General features: G+C 56.5%; 2 protein-coding genes across 6 annotated transcripts in view; one reads left to right on the forward strand and one right to left on the reverse strand.

Annotated features, from left to right (window-relative positions):
- Window positions 1–11,897: 11,897 nt before the first annotated feature.
- CAPN12 (calpain 12) lies at window positions 11,898–23,944 on the forward strand. The gene is made up of 21 exons (XM_038528972.1): window positions 11,898–12,403; window positions 12,737–12,806; window positions 12,941–13,059; window positions 13,251–13,384; window positions 14,286–14,454; window positions 15,618–15,692; window positions 15,764–15,849; window positions 15,930–16,004; window positions 16,613–16,776; window positions 16,862–17,091; window positions 17,426–17,437; window positions 18,162–18,370; window positions 18,478–18,520; window positions 18,613–18,672; window positions 19,109–19,166; window positions 19,466–19,554; window positions 19,643–19,705; window positions 20,396–20,474; window positions 23,056–23,172; window positions 23,251–23,309; window positions 23,401–23,944. Exons 1-21 carry the CDS (start codon window positions 12,167–12,169, stop codon window positions 23,425–23,427), a joined length of 2,175 nt encoding a protein of 724 aa, XP_038384900.1. The 5' UTR covers window positions 11,898–12,166; the 3' UTR covers window positions 23,428–23,944.
- Window positions 23,938–25,374, reverse strand: part of ACTN4 (actinin alpha 4) — a 73,038-nt gene continuing 71,601 nt past the window's right edge. For all 5 annotated transcript variants that reach the window (XM_038528971.1, XM_038528968.1, XM_038528970.1 and 2 more), the window contains one exon: window positions 23,938–25,285. In XM_038528971.1, the coding sequence (XP_038384899.1) occupies window positions 25,127–25,285 (159 nt within the window). In that variant the 3' untranslated portion in view covers window positions 23,938–25,126. The remainder of the gene's footprint in view (window positions 25,286–25,374) is intronic.

Raw genomic sequence — 25,374 nt, forward strand, 5'->3', positions numbered from 1 at the left:
AACTGCAGTCCCCACGCTGTACATTACACTCCCAGGACTTACTTATTTTACAACTGGAAGTTTGTACCTTGTGACCCCCTTCCCCCATTTTGCCCACCCTCATCCCCCGGACCTCAGGCCACCACTGATCTGTTCTCTATGAGGTTGAGTTTTTTGTTTGTTTGTTTTATATTCCACATTAAAGGGAGATCATATGGTATTTGTCTTTCTCTGTTTGACTTATTTCCCTTAGCATAACGCCCGTGGGTTTCTCTGTGTTGTTACAAATGGCAAGATTTCATTCCTTTTTATGGTAAATCATATTCCATTGTGTATATGTACCACGTTTTCTTTATCCATTCACCTATTGATGGACACTTAGATTATTTCCATATCTTGACTATTGTAAATAAGCTGCAGTGAACAAGGGGGAGGGGCAGATATCTTTTCCAGTTAGTGTTTTCATTTTCTTTGGAAAAATACCCAGAGATGGAATTGCTAGATCCTATGATAATTCTGTTTTTAATTTTTGGAGGAAGCTCCATACGGTTTTCCACGACGGCGGCATCAGTCTACGTGCCCACCAACAGCGCGCGAGGGTTTCTTTTCCTCCACATCTTGCCAACACCTGATGTTTCTTGTGTTGTTGATTTTAGCCATTCTGACAGGTGGGAGCTGATATTTCATTATGGTTTTAATTTGCATCGCTCTGATGATGAGTGATGTTGAGCATCTCTTCATGTGTCTGTTGGCCATCTGTATCTCTTCTTTGGAAAATGTCTATTCAGGTCCTCTGCCCAGTTTTAAATCAGATTGGTTTTTTGGAGAGTGTTTTGATGTAAGTACAGTTGATTTTGTTTGTTTACCTGCTCTCCTAAGTTTTACACATTTGCACAACTTAGCTTTACTTTGATCACTGTCTCATCTTTTCTGTTTTTATTTTGTATGATCTCCACATTTTCCTGTTTTTTGACCTTTGCCAATTGATTGTATTTTTTTATGATTTTATTTTTAAATTTATTCATGAGAGACACACACAGAGAGAGGCAGAGACACAGGCAGAGGGAGAAGCAGGCTCCATGCAGGGAGCCCGACGTGGGACTCGATCCGGGGTCTCCAGGATCATGCCCTGGGCTGAAGGTGGTGCTAAACCACTAGGCGACCGGGGCTGCCCCTTTTTTTCGTTTGAACTGTTCTATGGGACATCTGGGTGGCTCAGAGGTTGAGTGTCTGCCTTGGTTCAGGGAGTGATCCCAGGGTCTGGGATCAAGTCCTACATCAGGCTCCCAGAGGGAGCATGCTTCTCCCTCTGCCTGTGTCTCTGCTTCTCTGTGTGTCTCTCATGAATAAATAAAATCTTTAAAAAAAATAAAAAATAATTAATTTATTAATTAGCTCTACTAATTTGAAAGTTATATATCCTATTCTTATTCCACTAATGGTTACAATTTTCTTTTTCTTTTTCTTTTTTTTTAAGATTTTAGTTTTAAATAATCTCTATACCCAACGTGGGGCTCAAACCCACAACCCCAAGATCAAGAGTCGCTCTGTCCACCAACTCAGCCAGTAAGGCGTCCCTCTTTTTCTTTTTTATTGAAGTATAGTTCACATGTAAATGTTTTTCAGCTTATACTTGAACCTGTGGTTTCTTAATTAACAATGTCAAGAATTAAATGTGATCTGTTAATTCTCCCCAGGTAATACAAGGGAGATGATATAATTAATCCTTCTTCCCGGTAACTTATTCTGGTTTTTGTTGATATACTTTAGGGCTTTCTTATTATTCTTTGCCTCTCTTTTCCCAGTGTTTGGTTTCCATGAGGCCACCAAAACAGCAAGGAGAGGACAAAGGCCAGCCCGATCTATAGCCAATGCAGTCATTAGCTACTATTTGTTCTGATTTTGAAATAATCACAAACCTATGAAGTTCCCTCATAGAGACACTCTAGGTGGGCATAGCTGGGAAATGCTGGGCTTTGGGCCGCTGCATCTCACGACTGTGTCCCTCAAAGGACGTGCCCTCTGTCACAGAGAACAGCCTCACCAAATGTCATGTCCTTCCCAGGGAGTGGCCCATGCCAGTGACCAGATGGTTACTGGGCTACAAAGCCCTGGCCCCTTTGTTTCCACTGGGAACAACTCTGAGCGGCCACCCCAGCTCCAGATCTCCTCATAGCATTGTCTGGGCTTATCTCAACCAGGTTGTGTGTCAAATCTTCCCTCCGTCCAATCCTGTCCCCCTTTCCTTTTGAGAGTGTCACCTGAGGCCACCCCACAATAGCCCTTCTGCATGCAGCCCTTTGTCTCTGGTTCCATTTCTTTTTCTTTTCTTTTCTTTTCTTTTTTTTTTTTTTTTAAGATTTTATTTATTTATTCATGAGAGACACAGTGAGAGAGAGAGGCAGAGACAGGCAGAGGGAGCAGCAGGCTCTATGCAGGGAGCCTGATGTGGGACTCGATCCTGGGTCTCCAGGATCACACCCTGGGTCAAAGGCAGACTCTAAACTCCTGAGCCACCCAGGGATCCCCTCTGGTTCCATTTCTAAGGAACTCAACCTAAGACACAGGATGATATAAATATATGTGGCATTAGGTACACTCCAGGGGCCCTCAGGTGGCCTTAGCTGGAAGACTCACTTCCAGAATAGTCAGCCAGCACCTGATGAAAAGCCAAACAGGCAATTACTACAAGAGCTTCAAGTATTTACCTTTGAGAAACACAAGAAGCTTCATTAATTAGCATGATGCAGGCGCATGGGTGGCTCAGTCCGTTCAGGGCCTGCCTTCAGCTCAGGTCATGATCTTGGGGTCCTGGGATTGAGCCCCTGCTCAGTGGGGAGCCTGCTTCTCCCTCTCTCTCTGCCCCTCCCTCTTTATGCTCTCTCTTAAATAAATAAAATCTTTTTAAAAAAAATTAGCACAATGAATGTCAGAAATGGGTTTTGGGGGTGGCTCAGACAATTAAGCAACCAACTCTCGATCTCAGCTCAGGTCTTGATCTCAGGGTCATGAGTTCAAGCCCTGTGTTGGGCTCCATGCTGGGTGTGGAGACTACTTAGGGAAAAAAAAAAAAGCAATGGGTTTTCATTTATATATCGAGTGGCTTATTAATAATTAGCTTAGCTAATGAATATGGCTGGTTCAGTTGATAGTGCATAGGACTCTTGGTCTCAGGATTGTGAGTTCAAGCCTCATGTTGGACATAGAGTTTACTTAAAAAATTATTGGGGTGCCTGGGTGGCTCAGTTAGCTAAGCATCTGAGTCTTGGTTTCGGCTCAGGGCATGACCTCAGGGTTGTGAGATTGGCTCTGTGTGGGGCCCTGTGCTCAGCAGGGACTCTCTGGGGATTCTTTTTTACTTTCCCTCTACTCCCCCTGCCAAAGCGCATGTGCTCTCTCTCTCTAAAATTAATAGATCTTTTTTTTTTTTTAAGATTTTATTTATTCATGAGAGACACACAGAGAGAGGCAGAGACACAGGCAGAGGGAGAAGCAGGCTCCATGCAGGAAGCTCGATGTGGGACTCGATCCTGGGACTCCCGGATCACGCCCTGAGACACCCAGGGGTCCCAATAGATCTTTTTATTTATTTATTTATTTATTTATTTATTAAAAATTTGTATTTATTTATGATAGTCACACACACAGAGAGAGAGAGAGAGAGAGAGAGAGAGAGGCAGAGACACAGGCAGAGGGAGAAGCAGGCTCCAGTGCACCAGGAGCCTGACATGGGATTCGATCCCTTGTCTCCAGGATCGCGCCCTGGGCCAAAGGCAGGCGCCAAACCGCTGCGCCACCCAGGGTTCCCTCAATAGATCTTTTTAAAAAATTAGCATAGTGTGTGTTAAAAATGGGCTGCTATTGGTGAAATTGGTAACAAGCAGCGTTGGCTAAAAGATTTCCGATACTTCCCACCCTTGTTTGAACAGTGATAAGAATCTAGTGAACCTTCACTGCTCACTTGGGGGTATGGTGCCCAAAGCATGAGTTCTCAATGATCCCCTGATGGGTCAGTGACTCCAGAAGGGCTGCGGTTGCCTGACACCAGCTCACAAGGCTAATTGAATGTGGTCCTCAAGGATGTGGTCAGGTGCACCTCAAGTGAGCCTTTCATGAAGGGTGAGTTCAGAGCACCTCGAAAGAGACAGCTTCCTGGGACTTTGTCAAACCTACAGGACAGGTTGGGAGGCCATTCTTGTTGGTGCTATGAGTTGTCATCAGCCACTGCTTTGTCTCTGGCGAGTCTAGGCTGAGTCTCAGCGAGTCTAAGCAAGTCTCAGCTCTGCTTCCCTTGGCGTGGGCTTGGTTCTCCAGCACACCCGCCTCTTGATGGAATTGACGTAAGCCAATGCATCATGTTCAAGCCAATGCATCATGCTCCGATACCAGTGCTTTAGGGAGAGGTATCAGTGGCTGCCAAGAATTGGAGGCAGGGCTTTCCCTTCACACAACCTCACTACTCAGTAATCTGTTAAAACCTCTCAAAAGGAATTCAAGCAAATGTAAGAACATTTAAAAAACAAAAACAAGGGGGATCCCTGGGTGGCTCAGCGGTTTAGCGCCTGCCTTTGGCCCAGGGCATGATCCTGGAGTCCCAGGATCGAGTCCCAGGATCGAGTCCCAGGATCGAGTCCCAGGATCGAGTCCCAGGATCGAGTCCCAGGATCGAGTCCCACGTCAGGCTCCCGGCATGGAGCCTGCTTCTCCCTCCTCCTGTGTCTCTGCCTCTCTCACTCTCTATGTCTATCATAAATAAATAAATAAATCTTAAAAAACAAAACAAAAACAGGGACGTGGCTTAGCCATTGAGCGTCTGCCTTCAGCTCAGGGCCTAATCCCCAGGTCCCACATTGGGCTCCCCATGAGAAGCCTGCCTCTCCCTCTGCCTATGTCTCTGCCCCTCTTTCTGAGTTACTCACTCACTCACTCATTCATGAATAGATAGATAAATAAATAAATAAATAAATAAATAAATAAATAAATAAAATCTTAAACACACACACACACAAGCCATGCTCCGAAAACTGGTAAATAAAAGGAAAGAATCAAAGAAGTATCCTATCTCTCTTTTATGTATTTTTTCAAAGATTTTTATTTTTATTTTTAAAAATATTTATTTATTATTTATGATAGACAGAGTGAGAGAGAGAGGCAGAGACACAGGAGGAGGGAGAAGCAGGCTCCATGCCAGGAGCCCGACGCGGGACTCGATCCCAGGATTCCAGGATCGCGCCCTGGGTTAAAAGCAGGCGCAAACCACTGAGCAACCCAGGGATCCCTCAAAGATTTTTATTTGTTGATTTGAGAGAGAGACAGCACAAGAGAGAGTGAGCGTGAGTGCAGGGGTGGGAGGGGCAGGGAAGGGTAGAGGGCGAGGGCGAAGCAGTCTTTGCAGGGAGCCCGACATCAATCTGGGACTTGATCCCAGGACCCCGGGACCCTGACCTGAGCGGAAGGCAGTCTATTAAGGCTGAGTCATCCAGGCAGCCCCTGTCTCTCTTTTATGACTGTACCTTAGGGCCAATAAACAGCAAATAAGGAGGTTTCCCTTTGTATAATATTCCAGCTACTACAGGAAGATGAAATGACAGAAGCACAATGTCACCATTTTGCAGTCCCCATCTGGCATCAGCACTTGTAGGCAGTGAGCACCTGCTGCTTAGCATCACGAATGCAGAGACAGCCAGATGGAAAAGCCAAACACCTCCTGGGGTGTCATTTGCTGAAAAACGGAGCCCGCAATGGATAAGTGTCTAGATTTCATGCCCAATTACAGGGATTACAGGAGACAGAGGCACATGTGAAATGCCACTAGGGGGGCGGTGCATCAGCCTCACCCGGACCTTGGCAAAGTCTCCAGGATAATTGAGGTGTTCAGCCAAAAATTATAAGAAAAAAAAAAGAGCTGAAAGAAGAAACTTGTAGATTAAGAGAGATTTAAGAGACATGTCAATCAACTGCAGTAAATCCATCTTATTTGAGTCCTGATTCCAATAAATTGCTAACAATTTTATGACATTAAGAGGCAGAAATGTGCATACTGACTGGGTATTTGGTGATATTAAGGAATTTTTTGTTAATTTTCTTTCTGTGTAGGGATCCCTGGGTGGCGCAGCGGTTTGGCGCCTGCCTTTGGCCCAGGGCGCGATCCTGGAGACCCGGGATCGAATCCCACATCAGGCTCCCGGTGCATGGAGCCTGCTTCTCCCTCTGCCTGTGTCTCTGCCTCTCTCTCTCTCTGTGACTATCATAAATAAATAAAAAAAAAAAAAATTAAAAAAAAAATTTTCTTTCTGTGGCAATGGTATTTGGATTAGTTATGGTGCTCTTTGAGAGTTTTTACCTTTTGGGGCACCTGGGTGGATCAGTGATTGAGTATTTGCCTTCAGCTCAGGTGGTTATCCTGGGGTCCCGGGATCGAGTCCTGTGTCAGGCTCCCTGCAAGGAGCCTGCTTCTCCCTCTGCCTGTGTCTCTGCCTCTCTCTGTGTGTCTCTCATGAATAAATAAATAAAAATCTTTTTTTTTTAAAGAAGAGTTTTACCTTTTAGAGCAATGTATTAAAATATTTACTGAGGGGCGGATGCCTGGGTGGCTCAGTTGGTTAAGTGTCTGCCTTCAGCTCAGGTCATGATTCCAGGGTCCTGGGATTGAGCCCATGTCAGGCTCCTTGCTCAGTGAGAAGTCTGCTTCTCCCTCTGCCCCTTCCTCCCATTCTTTGTCTCTCCTAAATAATCTTTTTTTTTTAAGAAATATTTACTGAAAAAAAAAAGAAATATTTACTGAGATAATATATGAGGGAAGGGTAGTGGGAGGGGAGGGAGGTGGTAGTGGTGGGGTATAAGTGAGGCTGCATTTCCAGAGTTAATAATTTTTGAGGCTGGGTGATGGGGATGTGGGATTCCTCATACCATCCTGTCTACTTTTGTTGATGCTTTCAATTTTCTGGAGCAAAAAGTACCTTTTTAGAGAATAATATTGCACTGCGGGTATTCTTCTGAGGCTTGCTTTTTCATTCAGTGCTATGTTTCCAAGATTTACCTGTGCTGTAACTGCAATTCATCCAATTTTCGCTTCTGTGTAGTCTTCCCCTGTATGAATATAGCACAATTTTCTTATTTTGTTGACAAGACAATGGATATTTGAGTTATTTTTGTTTTGTTCTTTTTTTTTTTTTCTTCTATTACAAACCATGCTGCTATGAACATCTCTGCAGGCATCTCCTGGGACATGTATACACACATTTCTTCCTCTCTCTTTTTTTTTAAAGATTTATTTTATTTTATTTTATTTTTATTTATTTTTTTAAGATTTTATTTATTCATAGAGACACAGAGAGAGAGAGGCAGAGATACAGGCAGAGGGAGAAGCAGGCTCCATGCAGCGAGCCCCATGTGGGACTCGATCCCGGGTCTCCAGGATCACACCCCGGGCTGCAGGCGGTGCTAAACCGCTGCGCCACCGGGGCTGCCCTAAAGGTTTATTTTAGAAAAAAGATTGATTTTTTTATTTGAGAGAGAGTGTGAGTGGGGGGTGAGTGTGAGTGAGAGGGAGGGGGGGAGAGAATCCCAAGCAGATTCCCCACTGAGCAAGGAGCCCAACATAAAGCTCGATCACACGAACTCAGGACCCAAGCAGAAATCATGAGTCAGATGTTTAACTGACTGAGCCACCCAGGCGACCCCGCGCATTTCTCTAGTACATGCATAACTGGGAGTGGAGTCGCTGTGTCATGGGGTAGGCATTTACCGAGGAAAGCCAGTTCGTCTTCTCACGTGTACCAAGTTGCAAGTATCAGCGTGTCTGTTGCTCCACATCCCTGTTGACAATTAGTATTTTCTGGCTTCCCTTTTGTTTGTTTTTTTTTTTAAAGATTTTGTTTATTTATTTGAGAGAAAGTGCGTGAGAGCACCCACAAGGGGGAAGGCAGGAGAAGAGGGAGAAGTAGACTCTCTGCAGGGAGCCTGACGCGGGGCTCCATCCCAGGACCCTGAGATCAGGACCCGAGCCAAAGGCAGATGGTTGACTGAGCCACCCAGGCGCCCCCATTTTCTGGGTTCTTAACTTTCTTCCTAGTGTAGTGGGTGTGATGGAATTTCAGATGGTCTTAATTAGCAGCATGTTTTCACATGCTTATTGGACACTGATTCTGTGATTGCTTATTCACGTCTTTTGCCCATTTTCTATGGAGTCAATTGCGGTTTGTTTATTGGAGCTCTTTATATATTCTGAATACTAATCTTTTGAGAGACGATATAGTAGAGTCAGTAAGCCAGACCATCAGATTCAAATCCTGATTCTATAACCGTGAGAGCACAGGAAAAGCACCGCGCTCCTCTAGGCCTCAGCTCTCTCATCTGTAAACCTTACCACTGGCCAATCTCAGCTGACATGCTCCCAAATCAACTGCTGGTTATGAACTGGTTAGTCAAAGAGAAATCACCCCTCACCATCCCATTCTGTCCCCTCTAAACATTAGCCACTCTTAAAGTAGCACCTTAGAGCGAATGAATGAATGAATCATAGGTGATTTTTCCTGTATCTACAATTATGTCAGATTTGACTCTCATCATTGAAAGAAAACCACTCTTTGGAGTAAACCCCCTTGGACTGACACTGCTGATTATAGGAGATGCTGCGAAGGCCTCCTCTGGGTTCCAAGAGCAGTGCTAACAGAGGAAGGGCTGCTGGGGGCTGGCACGTGCCACAGCCTACAGCTTCGAGACCACTGGTGGGTCCCTGGCATCAGTCTCCAGCCACTCAGTGAGGATCTGATTCAACTCGGTGGGCTTCTCCATCTGTGTCCAGTGTCCACAATCCTTAATGTGTCCCCTTTTCAGGTAGGGAATCCAGTCTTCCATATGCTTGGACATCTCAGGAACAAGTACCTTGTCCTTCTCCGCGGTTACCATTAGGGCCGGAATCAGGATCTTCCGCCCCACACCCTGACTATGTTTGTGTCCCAATGTTTTATTTTTGTAAAGATTTATTTATTAGGGGACGCCTGGGTGGCTCAGCAGTTGAGCATCTGCCTTTGTTTTTTTTTTGTTTTTGTTTTTTTTGAGCAACTGACTTTGGCTCAGGATGTGATTACACAGTCCCAGGATGGAGTCCCACATCAGGCCCCCGCATGGAGTCTCCTTCTCCCTCTGCCTGTGTCTCTGCCTCTCTGTGTGTGTGTCTCTCATGAATAAATAAATAAAATCTTAAAAAAAAAAGAAAAAAAGAAGATTTATTTATTGGGGCGGGGGGGAGAGAGCGCATGAGCAGGGGGAGGGGCAGAGGGAGCAGCAGAGAAGTAGACTCCCCACGGAGCCTGACCTGATGAGAGGCTCAATCCCACAACCGAGAGGCTCAATCCCACAAGGTGACCTGAGCTGAAATCAAGAAGCTGCTACTCAGGGATCCCTGGGTGGCGCAGCGGTTTGGTGCCTGCCTTTGGCCCAGGGCGCGATCCTGGAGACCCGGGATCGAATCCCACGTCGGGCTCCCGGTACATGGAGCCTGCTTCTCCCTCTGCCTATGTCTCTGCCTCTCTCTCTCTCTGTGTGTGACTATCATAAATAAATAAAAATTAAAAAAAAAAAAAAGCTGCTACTCAGCCACAAAAAGTGCCCCTCGTGATAGTGTTTTAAGCAGATTTGTTGTTGTTGTTGTAGTGGCTCAGGTGCAGCCTCGGTGAAGCAGGAACACTGCACACTGTGCGGGTTAGATGAGGGGGCAGGCGTAGACACAGTGTAAACTGGCACCTGATCCCTTACTCCGTGGCTGTGGGGGAGCTCTCACCCCATAGGGATGTCGGGACATTCCGGCTGGTGCATGGGTGCAGGTATCATTCATGCCAACCAAATCGGGAAGGGTTTTTTCGGTTGCTAGTGATAAAAAAAAAAAAAAATTAAATTGAAATTAAAACTGGGAAGAGAGGAGCAGAACTGATTGGCTCCTTCGATGTAGAAGTCTGGCTTCCGGCGCCCGGATCGAGGGGCGCGGCTCACGGCTTGGCGCCGCTTCCTCAGCGCTGCCCTCCTCCTCGGGCCGGGTCCCCGACCGGGTGGCGGGGGTTCAGGGATGACATCCGACGGCTCAGGGGTCCCAGGGACAGAGAAGCCCCGCCCCGAGTCCCGGGCACGGAGGGGCGTGGCCAGGGCTGCGCTCCTCTGATTGGCTGGAGTGTCCTCCCGGAGCGAGGGGGCGGGGCCAGCCCTCGCGGCGCCGCGGGGCTTGAGGCTAAGGACCCGAGGATCCCCAAAACCATGGGGGTGCTGATTCTAGAAAAGGAGGTAGGGGGTGCTGGGCTCACAAAGCAACGGACGCCCACCACACTGGCTTCAATGCGCTTTTCTTAGGTTGGCCCCGGAGGCATATTTGGGATCCTGGATGTGAGGCGGGAGGCGGGGAGGGATAATCGAGGGGGTCCTGTTTGTGGGGTGTGAGCAGAACCTTGCAGCGAGGCAGGCCGGGAGGAGCAGCAGCCCGCGGGGACCTGAAGACGGAGGCGGGGAAGGGCCGGGGTCACAGGTAGTTGTTTCCTGCCCACTGCAGGCTGTCAGGCCGGTGTCATTCCTCGCGTCCTCGTGCAGTGCCTCGGGGACAAATACGGGGGAGGGCTGTGACCCGGCCAGGAGGGAGTGCGGGGAGCGCGGTGGCAGATGCGGCTGTGCAAGCGACGGCAGCCGGAGGTGACAAGTGGCTATGGACGGGGCCTCAGACGTCGTCCCAGCCCTGATGTGGACGGGGCACCTCCTGGGTGTCAGGCGCTGCTCTGACCGTGCCCCACCTACCAGCTCCGTCCCTCGGGTCCGCCGTCCTACGACTGCCCCCACTGTAGAGCTGAGGAAACTGAGGCACAGAGAGGCTAAGCGACTTGCACAAGACACACAGTGCTAAGTGGCAGAGGCTGGATTTGAATCCCGGCCTTTTGGCCCCTACCCTGGCAGGTGCTCCAGACCACTGTCACCTGTCGCCTGCCTCACACCGCAGGGGCGGGGGGGGGGGGGGGGGAGGTGGCCGGTTGGGGGGGGTGGCCTTGGCAATTCTACAGGAAGGCATCTTGTTTACAACCCCTTTTTGGTGGCCACACAGCAGGGGGGCCCAGACAAGATCTGTTGGTCCATTTGGAGGGAAGGCCGTGGGAGGACTCAGGGACTCAGGGACGTCTGTCACAGAGGTGACAAGGTTCGGCCAGTGCAAGAGGCCCCGCTCCTGGGGTGGAAGTCTGCTGGGACCCAACCCGGTGAGTCTCTGGCCTCACAGAACCTACTTCTGTCATTGCTTCCAGGGGCTCTGGCTTCCCCTGGGGGCCCCAACCCTGCAAGGGGGTCGGATCAGGTGTCAAGGTCACTGGAGAGTGTGGCTCCCAGCCCAGGGGGTGTAGGGCGGACCCTACAGTCAGCGCTGTGCTGGTGAGCAGGTCGCTGTCTGTCCAGGAAGAGGGGGCAGGGTCCTGGCGGCTCAGGACGAGGGAGGCAGGGTGGGCCCCCCCCCCAGCTGCAGTGGGGGGCTGGGGGATGGAGTAGCCACAGGGCAGAGAAAAGGGTGCAGAGGGGCAGACGGGGGGGGGGGGGGTGCACAAGAGAGAAGGTGCGGGAGAGACAGCCACACAGATATATGGAGAGAGGGACAGAGACACGGGGAGGGACGTAGTTACACCGACAAAACCCAAAACACACACAGAAGAAAAACCCCAAAACACAGCAGAGGAAGACATGAAGAGACAAGAGAGATGGACAGAGAGAGACAGAGACAGAAGAGAGACACGATGGCAGATAGAGAAACTGTCAGATGGAGAGACAGAGATACAGTGTAAAGGCACCGCCCCCCTGCCACCCCCCCCTCCCCCGGTCCCCCAGAGAGAGAGGCAGGGACCAGAGGGCAGGAACACACCCCCACACTGACCTCCTTCCAGGGGCAGCCGGTCCTCCCTCAGCTCTGCCCGCCTTCCCTCTTGCTGTGGGCCAAGCCCATTAAGCTGCTGCCCCGGCCACAACTGAAGGCCCCACGCCCTGGGGAGGAAACCGCCATCGAGGCGTCCCTTGCTCCGTGGCTCCCCAAACCATCAATTAGTATTTATAAAGGAAGGCTCCTGGCTGCCTAAAGACCCCCATCAGGGCTCAGATGGAGGGGAAGCCCCACCCCCGTGACTCAGGAGGTTAAAGAGCCTGGGGCCGCCCGGGAGCCCAGAGTGTCCGGATGGCGTGTGGCAGCGGGAGGGTCACCATCCAGCTGGTGGACGAAGAGGCAGGGCCTGGAACCAGAGGCCCGAAGCCCTATCGGGGCCAGAGATACGAGGCAATCCGAGCAGCCTGCCTGGATGAGGGGATCCTGTTCCGAGACCCCTACTTCCCTGCTGGCCCCGACGCCCTTGGCTACGACGAGCTGGGGCCCGACTCGGAGAAGGCCAAAGGGGTGGAATGGATGAGGCCCCATGTAATGTGTGGTGGGGGGGGTGCTGGGCCCCTGGGTCTGAGGGAGGAGGGGCTGGGGGGCTGGGAGGCTGGGCCCCTGGGTCTGAGGGAGGGGGGACTGGGGGTGCTGGGCCCCTGGGTGTGAGGGAGGAGGGGCTGGGGGGCTGGACATGAGCAGGAAGGCTGGGAGTTCCCCGCTGGGTGTGGAGAGGCCCAGGGAGGCCGGGTGCCTCCCGAAGGCTCTGCCAGCATCTCCTGGGGGGGCAGCGAGGGCCGGGGGCCCAGGCTGGGGACCTCTCGGTGGCCCCTTCCCTCCCTTCCCTGGCTGAGGCCTGGAATCCCCCGTCGCCCCCAGGAGTTTTGCGCGGAGCCCCAGTTCATCTGCGAGGACATGAGCCGAACAGACGTGTGTCAGGGGCGCCTCGGTACGACCACGGAGCCATCTGGCCCCCCGATCCGGCAGGTGGTGGCTGGGACCCTGCGGCTCCCCCCCTGGGTGCCCCCTCGGCCTCTCCCTGCACCTCAATGTCCCTCTTCCCATCCTCGCCTCTCCTCCCAGGTAACTGCTGGTTCCTTGCGGCCGCTGCCTCCCTCACTCTGTACCCCCGACTCCTGAGCCGGGTGGTCCCCCCTGGTCAAGGCTTCCAAGATGGCTATGCAGGTGTCTTCCACTTCCAGGTAAAGCCCAGTTCCTTTGCTCGTGCCTCAGTCTCCCCCCTGGTGACACGGATTTCAGAGTTGACGTTGTCCCCTTGGGGCTGTCATTCTTGGACGGGCACAGCAGGGCGAGGGGGCGGAGGATGGGGTCCGGCGCGGTTGGAGGCTGGTGGCCGAAGCCGGGGCCCGCCCTCACCCCCCTGCCCCCCCAGCTCTGGCAGTTTGGCCGCTGGGTGGACGTGGTGGTGGACGACAGGCTGCCGGTGCGTGAGGGGAAGCTGATGTTCGTGCGCTCGGATCAGCGGAACGAGTTCTGGGCCCCGCTCCTGGAAAAGGCCTACGCCAAGTAAGGACCCGGGCGCACCTCCCCCGCCAGCAGGCCCCAAGCCCCAAGGGAACCTCAGAGACCCCCCAACTTCTGCGATCCTCTAGACACCCTGCCAAGGGTCCTCCCAAACCAAGTCACAGCGCCCAGGATGTCACACCGTCTGATGTCACCATTCCCTGAGGGCCTCCAAATCATAAATACCTCCCTCTATGGACATTTCACGCAGAACATTCCTTAGGGCCCCGCCGACACCCACAATCCCTAAGGAGCCTGAAATCTCATCTATCAGACCCAGGAACCACTACATCTAAGATGTACCCCCTTGGGGGACCTCTAACCTCAGAAGATCTCTCTTGCTCCATTGAGAAACCCAAAACACCTGCCATTTTTTTTTTAAAGATTTTATTTAAAGAGAGAGAAAGAGAACGAGCGGGGGGAGGGGGGGGAGGTTGTTGGAACAGGGAGAAGCAGACTCTGTGCTGAGCAGGGAGCCAACACGGGGCTCGACCCCAGGACCCCGGGATCATGACCTGAGCCAAAGGCAGCCGCTTAGCCGCCTGAGCCCCCCGGGCGCCCCACGCCTCCCAAATATGGAGTGTAATCCCCGGGACCCTCAATCTCTGCTTTCCTCCATCCTGTGGCTCTGAAATCCCTGACAAGCCCCATAGAAATCACCCCCAAAGCAGACATCTCCCGGAGACTCGGAGTTTCAGACATAGCCCCCTGGGTGCCCCCAATTCTGACACAGCTCCCCTGGGATCCCCCAAATGCCACAGTCCTGGAGGCCCGGGGACCGCAGGCCCGATATCCGAGGGCTTCCCGAGTGTGCCACGGCCCACCTCAGGGGCCCCCGGGTCCCAGGGGGCGTGGGAGCTGCCCGCACACGCCTCACGCGCGCCCCCGACACCCGCTCCCACAGGCTCCACGGCTCCTATGAGGTGATGCGAGGCGGCCACATGAACGAGGCTTTCGTGGACTTCACAGGCGGCGTGGGCGAGGTGCTCTACCTGAGGCAGGACACCCCGGGCCTCTTCTCTGCCCTGCGCCATGCCCTGGCCAAGGAGTCGCTCGTGGGCGCCACCGCCCTGGTGAGACAGCCCCCGCCAGGACCAGAGCCCAGCCAGGGCTGGGGTGGGGGGCCGCGTCCTCCTCTGTGTTCCCCGTTGGCTGGTCTGCCCCCGCCCCCTCAGTCAACCTCGAGCAAGTCAAAAGGCGATGTATGTGCTCTCATAGCTACACAAGCTTCAGGCACAGCTGAATCCAGGTGCTTAGCGCACGCGGAGAATGTGGTTTTCTATTCCTGGTTCCGGCTTAGCTTCACCCTGGGGCAGGCATTCCCCTCATGGGCACCAAAGGGGCCCCCACAGCTGCAGGGCCCTCCCATCACCCCAGTGGGTCCAAAAAAAAAAAAAAAAAAAAAAGAAAGTAAAGGCAAAGCCTCTTTCTGAGAATTTCAGCAAAAGGCCTAGGATCGATTCCCATGGGCTCAGCCGGAGTCATGCGTTCATCGGCGGTGACCCAGTCACACGCCCCGTCGTTCACGAGTTGATCTAATTCCTGCTCTCGTTCTTTGCTTAATCCCGTGCTCATTTGCGGGCTGTCTGTCCTTTGGGTTTCTTTCTGCCCATGTCTCTGTCCTCCCCGTGTATTTTTTTTTTTTTTAAGATTTTATTTATTGGGCAGCTCGGGTGGCGCAGCGGTTTAGCGCCGCCTTCAGCCCAGGGCGTGACCCTGGAGACCCGGGATCGAGTCCCACATCGGGCTCCCTGCGTGGAGCCTGCTTCTCCCTCTCTTGTGTCTCTGCCTCTGTGTGTGTGTGATAATAATTAATTAATTATTAATTTAATAATTTATTAAAATAAATTTTATTTATTTATTCATGAGAGACACACAGAGAGAGAGACAGAGAGAGAGGAGAGAGAGGCAGAGGCACAGGCAGAGGGTGGAGCAGGCTCCCTGCGGGCAGCCTGATGCGGGACTCGATCCCAGGACCCCGGGATCACGCCCTGAGCCAAAGGCAGACGCTCAACCTCTGAGCCACCCAGGCCCCCTCCCCACGTATTTTGTCCTGTGTCCGTCTCCCTCTCTGGCCTTCCGTCACCCATCCGATGCCCTCTTGGAGCCCTGTGTCATTCAGCTGGGTGCCCTGGTTGACTCCTGCTTTGGTGGCAGGAGTCTGGGGGGGGACAGAGAGGAGCAGCCCCCCGCTGGTTCCCCACTGTGGCCTCACCGTCCCCTGTCCTCTGCCCAGAGCGATAGGGGCGAGTACCGCACAGAAGACGGGCTGGTGAAGGGACACGCGTACTCAGTCACGGGCACGTACAAGGTGAGTGGCCCCCCATGAGTGGGCTGCTGGGGTGTCCCGGCGCCACCCCCCACTGACAATGCTGCCTCCAGGTGACCCTGGGCTTCACCAAGGTGCGGCTGCTGCGGCTTCGGAACCCATGGGGCCGTGTGGAGTGGACGGGGGCCTGGAGCGACAGGTGGGATGGAGGTGGGGTGGGGGTGGGGGGGCCCGGCGCCACCTGCTCAGCCCTCACGCCCCCACCCCACGTCTCCCTAGCTGCCCCCGCTGGGATGCGCTCCCCACCGAGTGGCGAGATGCCCTGCTGGTGAAAAAGGAGGATGGCGAGTTCTGGTGAGCGGCCCAGGGTCCCAGCCCTGCCTCTGCGCTGGTGCCAGGCCACAGGGGCGCGGGGAGGGCCGATGCCTGCCTGCGGGAACGTGGGACAAGTGCATTGCGAGAAGCTGTCCGTAAGGCGGCAGCTTTGGGGTTTGGGGTTGCGGTCTGTTCGGGGGAGTCGAGGAACAATCAGCAGTAATAGGGGAACTGGGAGCCACAGGCATGTTGGGAGGGTCGAGGGGGCATGGGTAACAGGTAATATTTAGGACAACTGTGGGAGGCTTGGTGACATCAGGGACATTTCTTCAGATCTGGTAATATTGGGGGGCTGAAGGATACTTGTTGGCCATTGAGAGTCTGAGGGTCTTGATATTTGGCAGCTGAAGGCAATTTGATGATAGGTGGGGGCAGTGCGTGGATCTTGGCTATTTGTGGGGCATTTCTGGGGACTTGGAGCAATCTGGGGGAGCTGGAGGGCTCAGTGATCGGGGGTCATTTACGGAGACGCGGTACTATGTGGTGGACCGACGGGTGCCTGGCAGTGTCTAAGGACTGGCGGGGTTGTGATCTGGGGTGAGATCTTCGGGAGCGCGGCCCGGTCCTGACCGCCGGCCACCGCGCAGGATGGAGCTGAAGGACTTCCTCCGCCACTTCAACACCGTGCAGATCTGCTCGCTGAGCCCCGAGGTGCTGGGCCCCAGCCCGGCGGGAGGCGGCTGGCACATCCACACCTTCCAGGGCCGCTGGGTGCGCGGCTTCAACTCTGGCGGGAGCCAGCCTGGCACCGGTGAGGCCTCGGAGGGCGCCCCGAGAGGTGAGCAAGGGGGTGCCCCCCGCAGGCCGGGTAACCCCGTCTTTTTCTTTCCTGCTAGAAACCTTCTGGACCAACCCCCAGTTCCGACTGACGCTGCTGGAGCCTGACGAGGAGGATGATGATGAGGAGGGGCCCTGGGGGGGCTGGGGGGCAGCAGGAGCGTGGGGCCCGGCGAGGGGGGGGCGCATCCCCAAGTGCACTGTCCTTCTGTCACTCATCCAGCGCAACCGGCGGCGCCTGAGGGCCCAGGGCCTCACCTACCTCACCGTGGGCTTCCATGTGTTCCAGGTGGTCCCGGCTTAGAGGGGGTGGGGGAGGCCTGGGGGGGTCAGAGACGGGAGATTGCCGGGGAGAGGGTCAGGGAGAGACTGAGGTGGGGAGGGCGCCCGGGGGCGGGGGCCAGTCCCCACGGAGGGGACCAGGGGTCAGAAGAGAGTCATAGGCTTGGATCAGGGAGGGGACACGAAGCAGAGAAGGGCCTTGAGGGCACAGACGGGAGGGGCCGGGAGGGGCGTGGCCGGTCAGAGACAGGGGTGTGGGGGCTTAAGGAGGGGGGTGGGTGGGGGGCTCTGAAGGGTGGCCCGCTGTGGGCTCTGACTCGCCCTGCTCCCCCTTCTTACAGATCCCAGAGGAGGTGGGTGTCGGCAGGGACCCGGGATTGCAGGTCTATCCTGGGGGTTCGGACAGGCTGGGGGGGGGGGCGGGGGCGGGCAGCCCTGACAGTTGCAGGCGGTGGGAGCCGGGGTTCGGGGGTCAGACGGCTGTGGGCAGGAGGAGCCTGGGGTGACCAGGGGGCTGCGGGCGGCGGGGGGGGCTGGGGTGACCTGACCGGGTGGCTGCTGGCGGGGGCGGCCCGGGGTGACTGGGGAGGCTGCGGGCTCAGGGGGCCTGGGGTGACGGGGGGCTGCGGGCGGGGGTGACCGGGGGGCTGCGGGCTCAGGGGGCCTGGGGTGACGGGGGGCTGCGGGCTCAGGGGGCCTGGGGTGACGGGGGGGTGCGGGCGGGGGTGACTGGGGGGCTGCGAGCTCAGGGGGCCTGGGGTGACCGGGGGGCTGCGGGCTCAAGGGGCCTGGGGTGACGGGGGGGCTGCGGGCGGGGGTGACTGGGGGGCTGCGAGCTCAGGGGTCCTGGGGTGACGGGGGGCTGCGGGCTCAGGGGTCCTGGGGTGACGGGGGGCTGCGGGCTCAGGGGGCCTGGGGTGACCGGGGGGCTGGGGGCTCAGGGGTCCTGGGGTGACGGGGGGCTGCGGGCTCAGGGGGCCTGGGGTGACCGGGGGGGCTGCGGGCAGGGGTGGCCCGGGGTGACGGGGGGCTGCGGGCGGGGGCGGCCTGGGGTGACCTCAGCCGCCCGGGCCGCAGCTGCTGGGCCTGTGGGACTCCCCGCGCAGCCGCGCGCTCCTGCCGGGCCTGCTGCGCGCCGACCGCTCGCCCTTCTGCGCCCGCCGCGACGTGAGCCGCCGCTGCCGCCTGCGCCCCGGCCACTACCTGGTGGTGCCCAGCGCAGCCCGCGCCGGCGACGAGGCCGACTTCACGCTGCGCGTCTTCTCCGAGCGCCGCCACGCGGCCGTGTGAGCCGGGGCACCCGCCCCCTCCCCTCGGGGTCCCCGGGCCGCCCCCTCCGCGCGGGGATCGGCCCGGCCGCACCCCGACTCCCCGCCTCCCGTGTCCTTGGCAGGGAGATCGACGACGTCATCAGCGCCGACCTGCACGCGCTCCTGGTGCGGGGCGGCCGGGGGGGCGGGGCGGGCTGGGGGGCCTCTCGCACCCCCCCCCCCCCCGCACTGAGCCCCAGCCCCGCCCCCCCCCACAGGTCCCCTACGTCCCCCTGGAGCTGGGCTTGGAGCAGCTGTTCCAGGAGCTGGCAGGAGAGGTGAGGGCTCGGCCGCCCCCTCCCCGGGATCCGCCCTCATCCCCGAGTCTCATTTTGCTTCAGTTTCTCCCTCTCGGTGCCTAAATCTCCTGACTCCCCTCGCAGTGCTCACAGCTCGTCCCTGCCTCAGGCCCTTTGCCCTGTCTGCACCTCTGCCTGGCGCGCCTGCTCTCCCCTCGCGTCCCTTGTCCTGCCTAAGGCCTCATCTTTCTCATATGCCTCCCCCTGGAAGCCCTCCCGGATTCTCCCCCAGGCTGGTCAGCGGCCTCCCACTGTGGACTCCCGGACTCCCACAGCTGGGTGCTTCCCTGCTGCCGCCCGTCGCCCTGGGGACAGGTCCCCCCCCCACCACCACCAAGCTGTCTCCGCTGTGTCCCCAGCACAGCCCGGAGGCTGCCGGGCCAATGGCCTCACAACTGACTCTCTCCTTGACCAGGAGGAAGCACTCAGTGCCGCTCAGCTCCAGACCTTATTAAGCATTGCCCTGGAGCCTGGTGAGTTGGGGACCGAGGTGGACCCACGGAGCCCCAACTCACCAGGCCCTGGGTGTGTTAACCCACCAGGCCACTGCCACTCATAAGCCCCCCTCTTCCCCTAAGGGAGGCGGGGAGTGTAGCTGCCATGAGGGGGCTCGGAACCCCCTCGCCTGGGTTCAGACCCCTGCTCTGCTGGCCACCAGCTGTCACGTGGCTCTCTGTACCTCCATTCCGACAGCGGGGACAGTGATAATCCCCAGCACTTACAGCGGTGGCCAGCACACAGGAAGCCCCCCGGGGTTTTTTGTTTCCTGTAGCCAGGGCCCGCACACAGACCCCTCGAGACACTCGGACCCCTCGAGAGATCGGGCTCAGGACCTGCGAGCAGTTGCTGCGGTGTTTTGGGGTACATGAGGGGACAGTGCCTGGGTGGGGATGTTGGGGTCTCTGTCCCCCTTCTGGGGATAGATTTTAACCAGACGTCCCATCCCCAGAACGGACAAAGCCTCACCCTGCACCACTTCCAGCAGCTCTGGGGCCATCTCCTGGAGTGGCAGGTAAGGTCGGGGCTTTGCTGGGGCCTTCTCCTCCCGGAGGGTGAGGCACCTTTACTACTAAGGACCTAGGTGCCCTGTGGGCTAGCAGGGCCCCGGGGGCAGGAGAAGGTGGGCCACATCATACCTTGGAGGGACAGCCTGGAGGGATCGGCTGGGATGTCTTTGCCCCATCTACCCTTCTGTGGTCTCTCTCGGGCCCTAAATAGCTCAGGGATGGAAAGCACAGGCTCTGGTCCTCGGGTGAAATCCCGGCCTCCGATTCAGCCCCTTTATGGCTGTGTGGCCTTAGGCAAGTCGTCTCCCCTCTGAGGGGCCTTTGCTTGTCTACCAGTGGGAGGCATTAATCCCCACTACTCTGGATCCCCGTGAGGAAATGGTCTGAGGCCCCCCTATACTCGTGAGCGGTGAGCCACTGTTTGCTGAGCCCTCACCAAGCCCCCTGTGGCTAGGATCCCGACTTGTCCTCACCGCCCTATTCCAGCTGTTTCGATTATTCCCACTTTACAGACTGCAGAACAGGCTCAGAGAGGTGAAGCTGCGCGCCCAGGGAACCAAGCCAGGAAGAAGGGAGCTGGGGTGGGAACCCTGGCTGACTGGCCTCTGAGGCCCCCTCTCAGCCCTCTTTAGGGTGAACGGGGGTGGGTGAGTGGGGGGGGGGTAGGTGGGACTGACCTATACCTCCCGGCCCAGGCCACATTTGATAAGTTTGACGAGGACGCCTCTGGAACCATGAACTCCTATGAGCTGAGGCTGGCGCTGAATGCAGCAGGTACGCTGGGGAGGTGTCATGGGGACCTGCCCCGCCCCACACACCTGCCATACTCTTGCAGGCCTGGCTGTCGGGACTGGATACCCTTGGGAGAGGGAGCCGGGCCTCCTGGAGGGAGGAAGATGGGGAGAGTCTGGGAGTTGGTGTGAGAGGCCCGGGCCCCCAGGGCACTGTGGTAAAATGGCCTGGATTCCCAGGAGCCTGGGTTGGATCCTGCTCCTCGGGACTTACTCCCTGGGGGGCCCGGGCCTTCGAGTCCACCTCCTGGAGCCTCAGTGTAAAATGGCCACTCCTCGGGGTGGCTGGGAGGGGCCTGCAGGATGGGCCGGGGGGGGGGGGGGGGGGGGGCGTTACTGCAGGAGGAGTGCCCGGGCGAAGGTTTCAGAAAGGCTTCCAGGAGAGGTAAAACAGCCCCATCCCTCTGTGTAGCACAAAGCCCTACCCGAGGGAGGGACGAGGGACAGGGACGAGGGACAGAGCCAAGGAGCAAAGCTTCTCCCGGGCTCTGGGGCAAGTCAAGGAAGTTCCCGAGTGGAGGGCTGGGACCGGAAGGGAACTCCCACATCCCCACCCCCCACCCCCCACCCCGGGGCTCCAAGGCTGAGACAAGGGGAGGCGGGAGGCTGCCCCCTGGCTCTGACCCAGTCTGGGAGGCAGGGAGGCCCCAGGGAGGCGCTGCAGTGTCCAGAGATGTGCACGGAAAGAACCCAAGCCAGGGGGGTTGAGGAGTCAGAGTAGAATGCTGGGAGGTGGGAGGTGGGGCACGCAGACAGAACGGAGTCCCGAGCGCACAGAGCAGAGGCCAGAGAGGGAGGACGGAAGGTTTGCCCCGACTCATCGATGTCACTGGGCACCTGGTGTACATTCTTGGTGTTATTCTAGCCAGACGACTGAGATCGTGCTGGGTTGAGAGGGGTGGGGAGCTTATGTACTGCGGGTGCACACAGAACGTCTGGGTCACATGGTAATACATGCTGCGACAGGAAGAGAAAGCAGGTGTGTACGTGTGGGAGGAGGTGCCTTGAGACACAGTGGTCAGGGAAGGTCGGAGGTGCTGTTTGAGCAGACCTGGAGGAGGGGGCCTAAGCCTTGGGGACACGGGGGCAGGTGCAGTCTAGAGAGAAGGAACAGCCAGCACAAAGGCCCTGAGGTGAGCATGAGCCCTGCCGGACCAGCTTCAAGGGCCAGGAAATGCAGAGGAGGACGGCGGCGGTCAGAGATGAGACGTCAGTGCAGGGAGTCAGTAAAGCCCCATGAGGCCTCATGAATACCTGGGGCCTTAAAAAAATTTTTTTAAAAAATGTATGAGAGGGAGGAGGGTGAGGCAAGTCCAGCTGGTGGGGGAGAGGGGGACTACAGCTGACAGCAAAGGAAAGGTCACGCTTGTGTATGGAGGGAGTACCAGGGAGTGGGCCAGCAGGAAGCAAGTTCCAGAGACCCTGGAAACGGGCAGGATCAGGACAGGGGGATTAGCAAGAAAAGCAACGTGCTGCAACTCAGCCGCGCTCTGCTCTGCGGCACCAGTGTCCCCCAAACACTGCCTCTGCTCCTAGCTGTGCCTCTGAGGCTGGGGACTCTGGGCATTTGGCAGTGGCCAGAAACCCTTCCCTTCCTCCGCCCACAGCTTCCGTGCCAGAGCCACCCATGATGGTGACAGCTCAGAGGGGTCAGGGTGGGGACAGGGTTGGCACAGGGAGCCCCAGGAGGTGTCCCATGCGGCAGGTGGGAAGAGCAGGGGGCCCACGTGAGGAGTAGGAATGTTCTGGGCCAAGGGAGGACCGGGCGTTCTGGGCAGAAGGAACATCACAGGCAAGGGAGGCAAGACAGCACCGAGTCCAACTGCAGGAGGGGAGGAGGGGAGGAGGGGTAGGTGAGGCGTGGTCTGCGAAGGCCACCAGCACCTAGTACCCCAGGGGAGGGCTTTCCTGGGCAGGACCCTGCAGCAGGGGGCATACCAGAGGGACCAGAGGAAGCTGACAGTGTGCACGAAGGCTGACAGGAATTTGAGGGGGCAGCTGAGGGGCCCCCCTAAGGTGGGTGAAGCTGGAGGGACTGCGGGAGGTCACTGTGCCAGTGTGGGGCTGTCCATGGCACCAGTCAGAGATCTGCTCGATGAACAGGGGCACAGAGGGGCTCCAGGGCCAGGGGCAGTCCAGGAAATCAGCCTCAGAACCGTGTTTATCTGCACACGTGGGGGAAGGAGGAGCCATGGTTTTCGGCTTTCAAAAGCCTATGGAGATTTCTAAAGTTTAGACCTTGTCTCCTGTGAAGAAACTGATGCCATGTAGGGCTAACAAAAAGGCTCTCAACTGCACAGAAATCTCCTCCGTGCCCATGTGCAGAAACTGGCCAGAATCTAGAGGCGTAAGAAAGCAGGCACCGTCGTTACGTGCCAGACGCCGTTCTAGGCTCTCCATCTAACAGCGTCCCACAACCTATGGGGTCAGGGCCGACCCAGGAGAGAAAACAGCGCAGTGAAGGGAGCTGCGGGTGGTCGCACAGCTGGGATCAGAGAGGTGGCAGCAGGCCCCTGGGGTGGGGCTCACAGGGACTGCCTCGGCTCAGAGGTGGCCTGCCCTAGGCTTCCACCTGAACAACCAGCTGACCCAGGCCCTCACTAGCCGCTACCGGGACAGTCGTCTGCGGGTGGACTTCGAGCGCTTTGTGTCTTGTGCAGCCCAGCTCACCTGTATCTTCCGTGAGTGCTGCCCCCGCATGGGTGGGGTGGGGTCCCCCATGGGCCACCGTGGGCGCTCAACTGGCCCACTCTGCACAGGCCACTGCAGCCAGCACCTGGATGGAGGTGAGGGGGTCATCTGCCTGACCCGGAGACAGGTGAGCCAGGCTGGGGACTGGGGGCACGCAGGTGGCCAAGCAGGAGCCGTTGGAGACCTCTACCTCAGGCCGGCGGTCTTCTCTCCCGCAGTGGATGGAGGTGGCCACCTTCTCCTAGGATCTCCGCGCGGAGCACCTGTGGCTGGAGGCGGGAGAGCTGCCAGGAGCCCTGCCTTTTCTCCTCTCCCAGCCTGGACTGGGGTTTATTCCACAGGGAGGGGGCCTGAGCAGAACCGACCCCTCTGCCTCTCTGCCTGGCACGTGGGGCTGATGCTCTGATGCTGAGCAGCCGTTCAGAGCACCGCCCTGGGAGCCAGCCAGCCTGGGGGGTTTCTGGCCCCACCACTCAGCAGCAGGGTGAGCTCCCTGCACTTCTCTGTGCTTTGCCCTCCTCACCTATAAACAAGGACGGTCGGTTACAGCGCTTCTCTCGCGCAGGCTACACCAGTTAGCACTCGGAACAGGACCTGGCTTAGCGCGGGCCCCCCAGGAGACCCTCATGTTTACACACTCATGGGGACAGGGATCTCCCACGCCCAGCCCTGCTCAGGGAAGAGGTTCTCCTGCGGCTCTCCTAAGAAGTAGAGAACAGACACAGGAGAGAGATAAAGAGAGAACACTGTAGGAATCCTTCTTAAAAATATTACATGTTTTATTATCCTGTCCCCAGAAGGGTGGTTTATCCAGAAACCGAGAAAAAAAATAATCAATCAGAATAAACTCAAAAAAAGGGGGGGGAGGGGAAGGGAGCAAAACCCATCAACTAACAGGCAGCCAGGCCAGCAGCCCACCCTCCACCTCAGGAGGGTCCCCAGAGACCCATGCCCAACGACAGACAACAGAGAGAAATCAGTAAGGGGCTGGCAGGAGGGCAGCAAATCAGCTATGTCTTCATTATGAGCAAGAGGCGGCGAGGATATGTTGCTAGGTGAATATATATTTATATAATAAATCCGTAAGTTAATAAAGTAAATAGTAATTCTCTGAAAGTTTTTAATTCCTTTTTTTATAGATTTTTTTGTGTATTTTTTGTTTTTGTTGTTTTATGGTTTTTTTGTTTGTTTGTTTTTTTTTGTTTTTGTTTTGTGGTCCTTAGAAAATCTGCGAGATACACGTGTCTGGACAAAGCAAGGTGGGGGCTCGCAGGGGGTGGGGGTGAGAGGCTGGTCTGCCCAACCCTACTCCTCTGTGGCAGAAAAGGGGGGGTGTTGAGTTGCACCCCCTCACCTCCTGGCAATCGCCAAGTGGGGGAAGAAGGGAAGAAGGGAGGGGCGGGGTCCTCTTTCCTGTCGGGCAGCTGTGTCGCCCTCTGCTGGGCCCACTGTGGGGCCCACGCAGGCCCGGGCAGCTCCTGGACAAGGCACGTAGGGCTTTGGCCTGGATGTGGGAGGCCTTGAAGGGACCTCGTAGGGGGAGAGGGGAGGGCAGGCAAAGGAGGGATGAGGTGGGGAGGGCATTCCTAGGGCCTGAAGGGACCTGTTTTGCTGTGGGAATCCACTGTCCCCTCCACATAGTTAAAAAACAAAACAACACATCATATATATTTACCAGACCAGAAGCGCTGACGCCTTGTGTCTCCCTCACCCCTCTCCAGGGGGAGGGGCCGACTGACAAAGAGAGAGGAGAGAGCCTGCCCCAGCCCCTCCCTGCCCACCCCCCCCCCCCAAAAGACTGACAGAGTGCTTTGCATAGATACAGAGTCAGAGGAACAGGACCTGGGCGGCCCCCACAGCGGGGAGGAGGGCAGAGGGCTCCCCCAGCCCCTCCTGGAGGCTGTGAGGAGGGGGCGTTCGGTCAGGGTTTCTCCAGCGGGGGCCTCACAGGTCACTCTCCCCGTACAGGGCTGTGGAGAAGGACTTGTAGTCGAGGGCGCCGGGCACAGCGTCAGGGCCCTGGTATGGAGCCATGCGAGCGATGCAGTACTCGGCCTGGTCCGGGGGCAGCTCTCTCCGCAGCTCCTCAGCCGTGATGAAGTTCTGGAGGTGGCAGGGTGGGACTCTGGGCCACCCACACCCACACCCATCCTGCCCAGCCCCTCACGACCAGTCCTGGCTGCAAGGGCTCC

Source organism: Canis lupus, chromosome 1, assembly GCF_011100685.1.
Source record: "Canis lupus familiaris isolate Mischka breed German Shepherd chromosome 1, alternate assembly UU_Cfam_GSD_1.0, whole genome shotgun sequence".
Classification (NCBI taxonomy): domain Eukaryota; kingdom Metazoa; phylum Chordata; class Mammalia; order Carnivora; family Canidae; genus Canis; species Canis lupus.

Excerpts from the sequence above, each read along its gene's own strand:
- CAPN12 (XM_038528972.1), top strand. The coding sequence starts at position 12,167 with ATGGCGTGTGGCAGCGGGAGGGTCACCATCCAGCTGGTGGACGAAGAG. Across the intron at positions 18,371-18,477 it reads GAGCGCCGCCACGCGGCCGT|GGAGATCGACGACGTCATCA; the intron begins GTGAGCCGGGGC and ends TGTCCTTGGCAG. Across the intron at positions 19,706-20,395 it reads GCCATCTCCTGGAGTGGCAG|GCCACATTTGATAAGTTTGA; the intron begins GTAAGGTCGGGG and ends CTCCCGGCCCAG.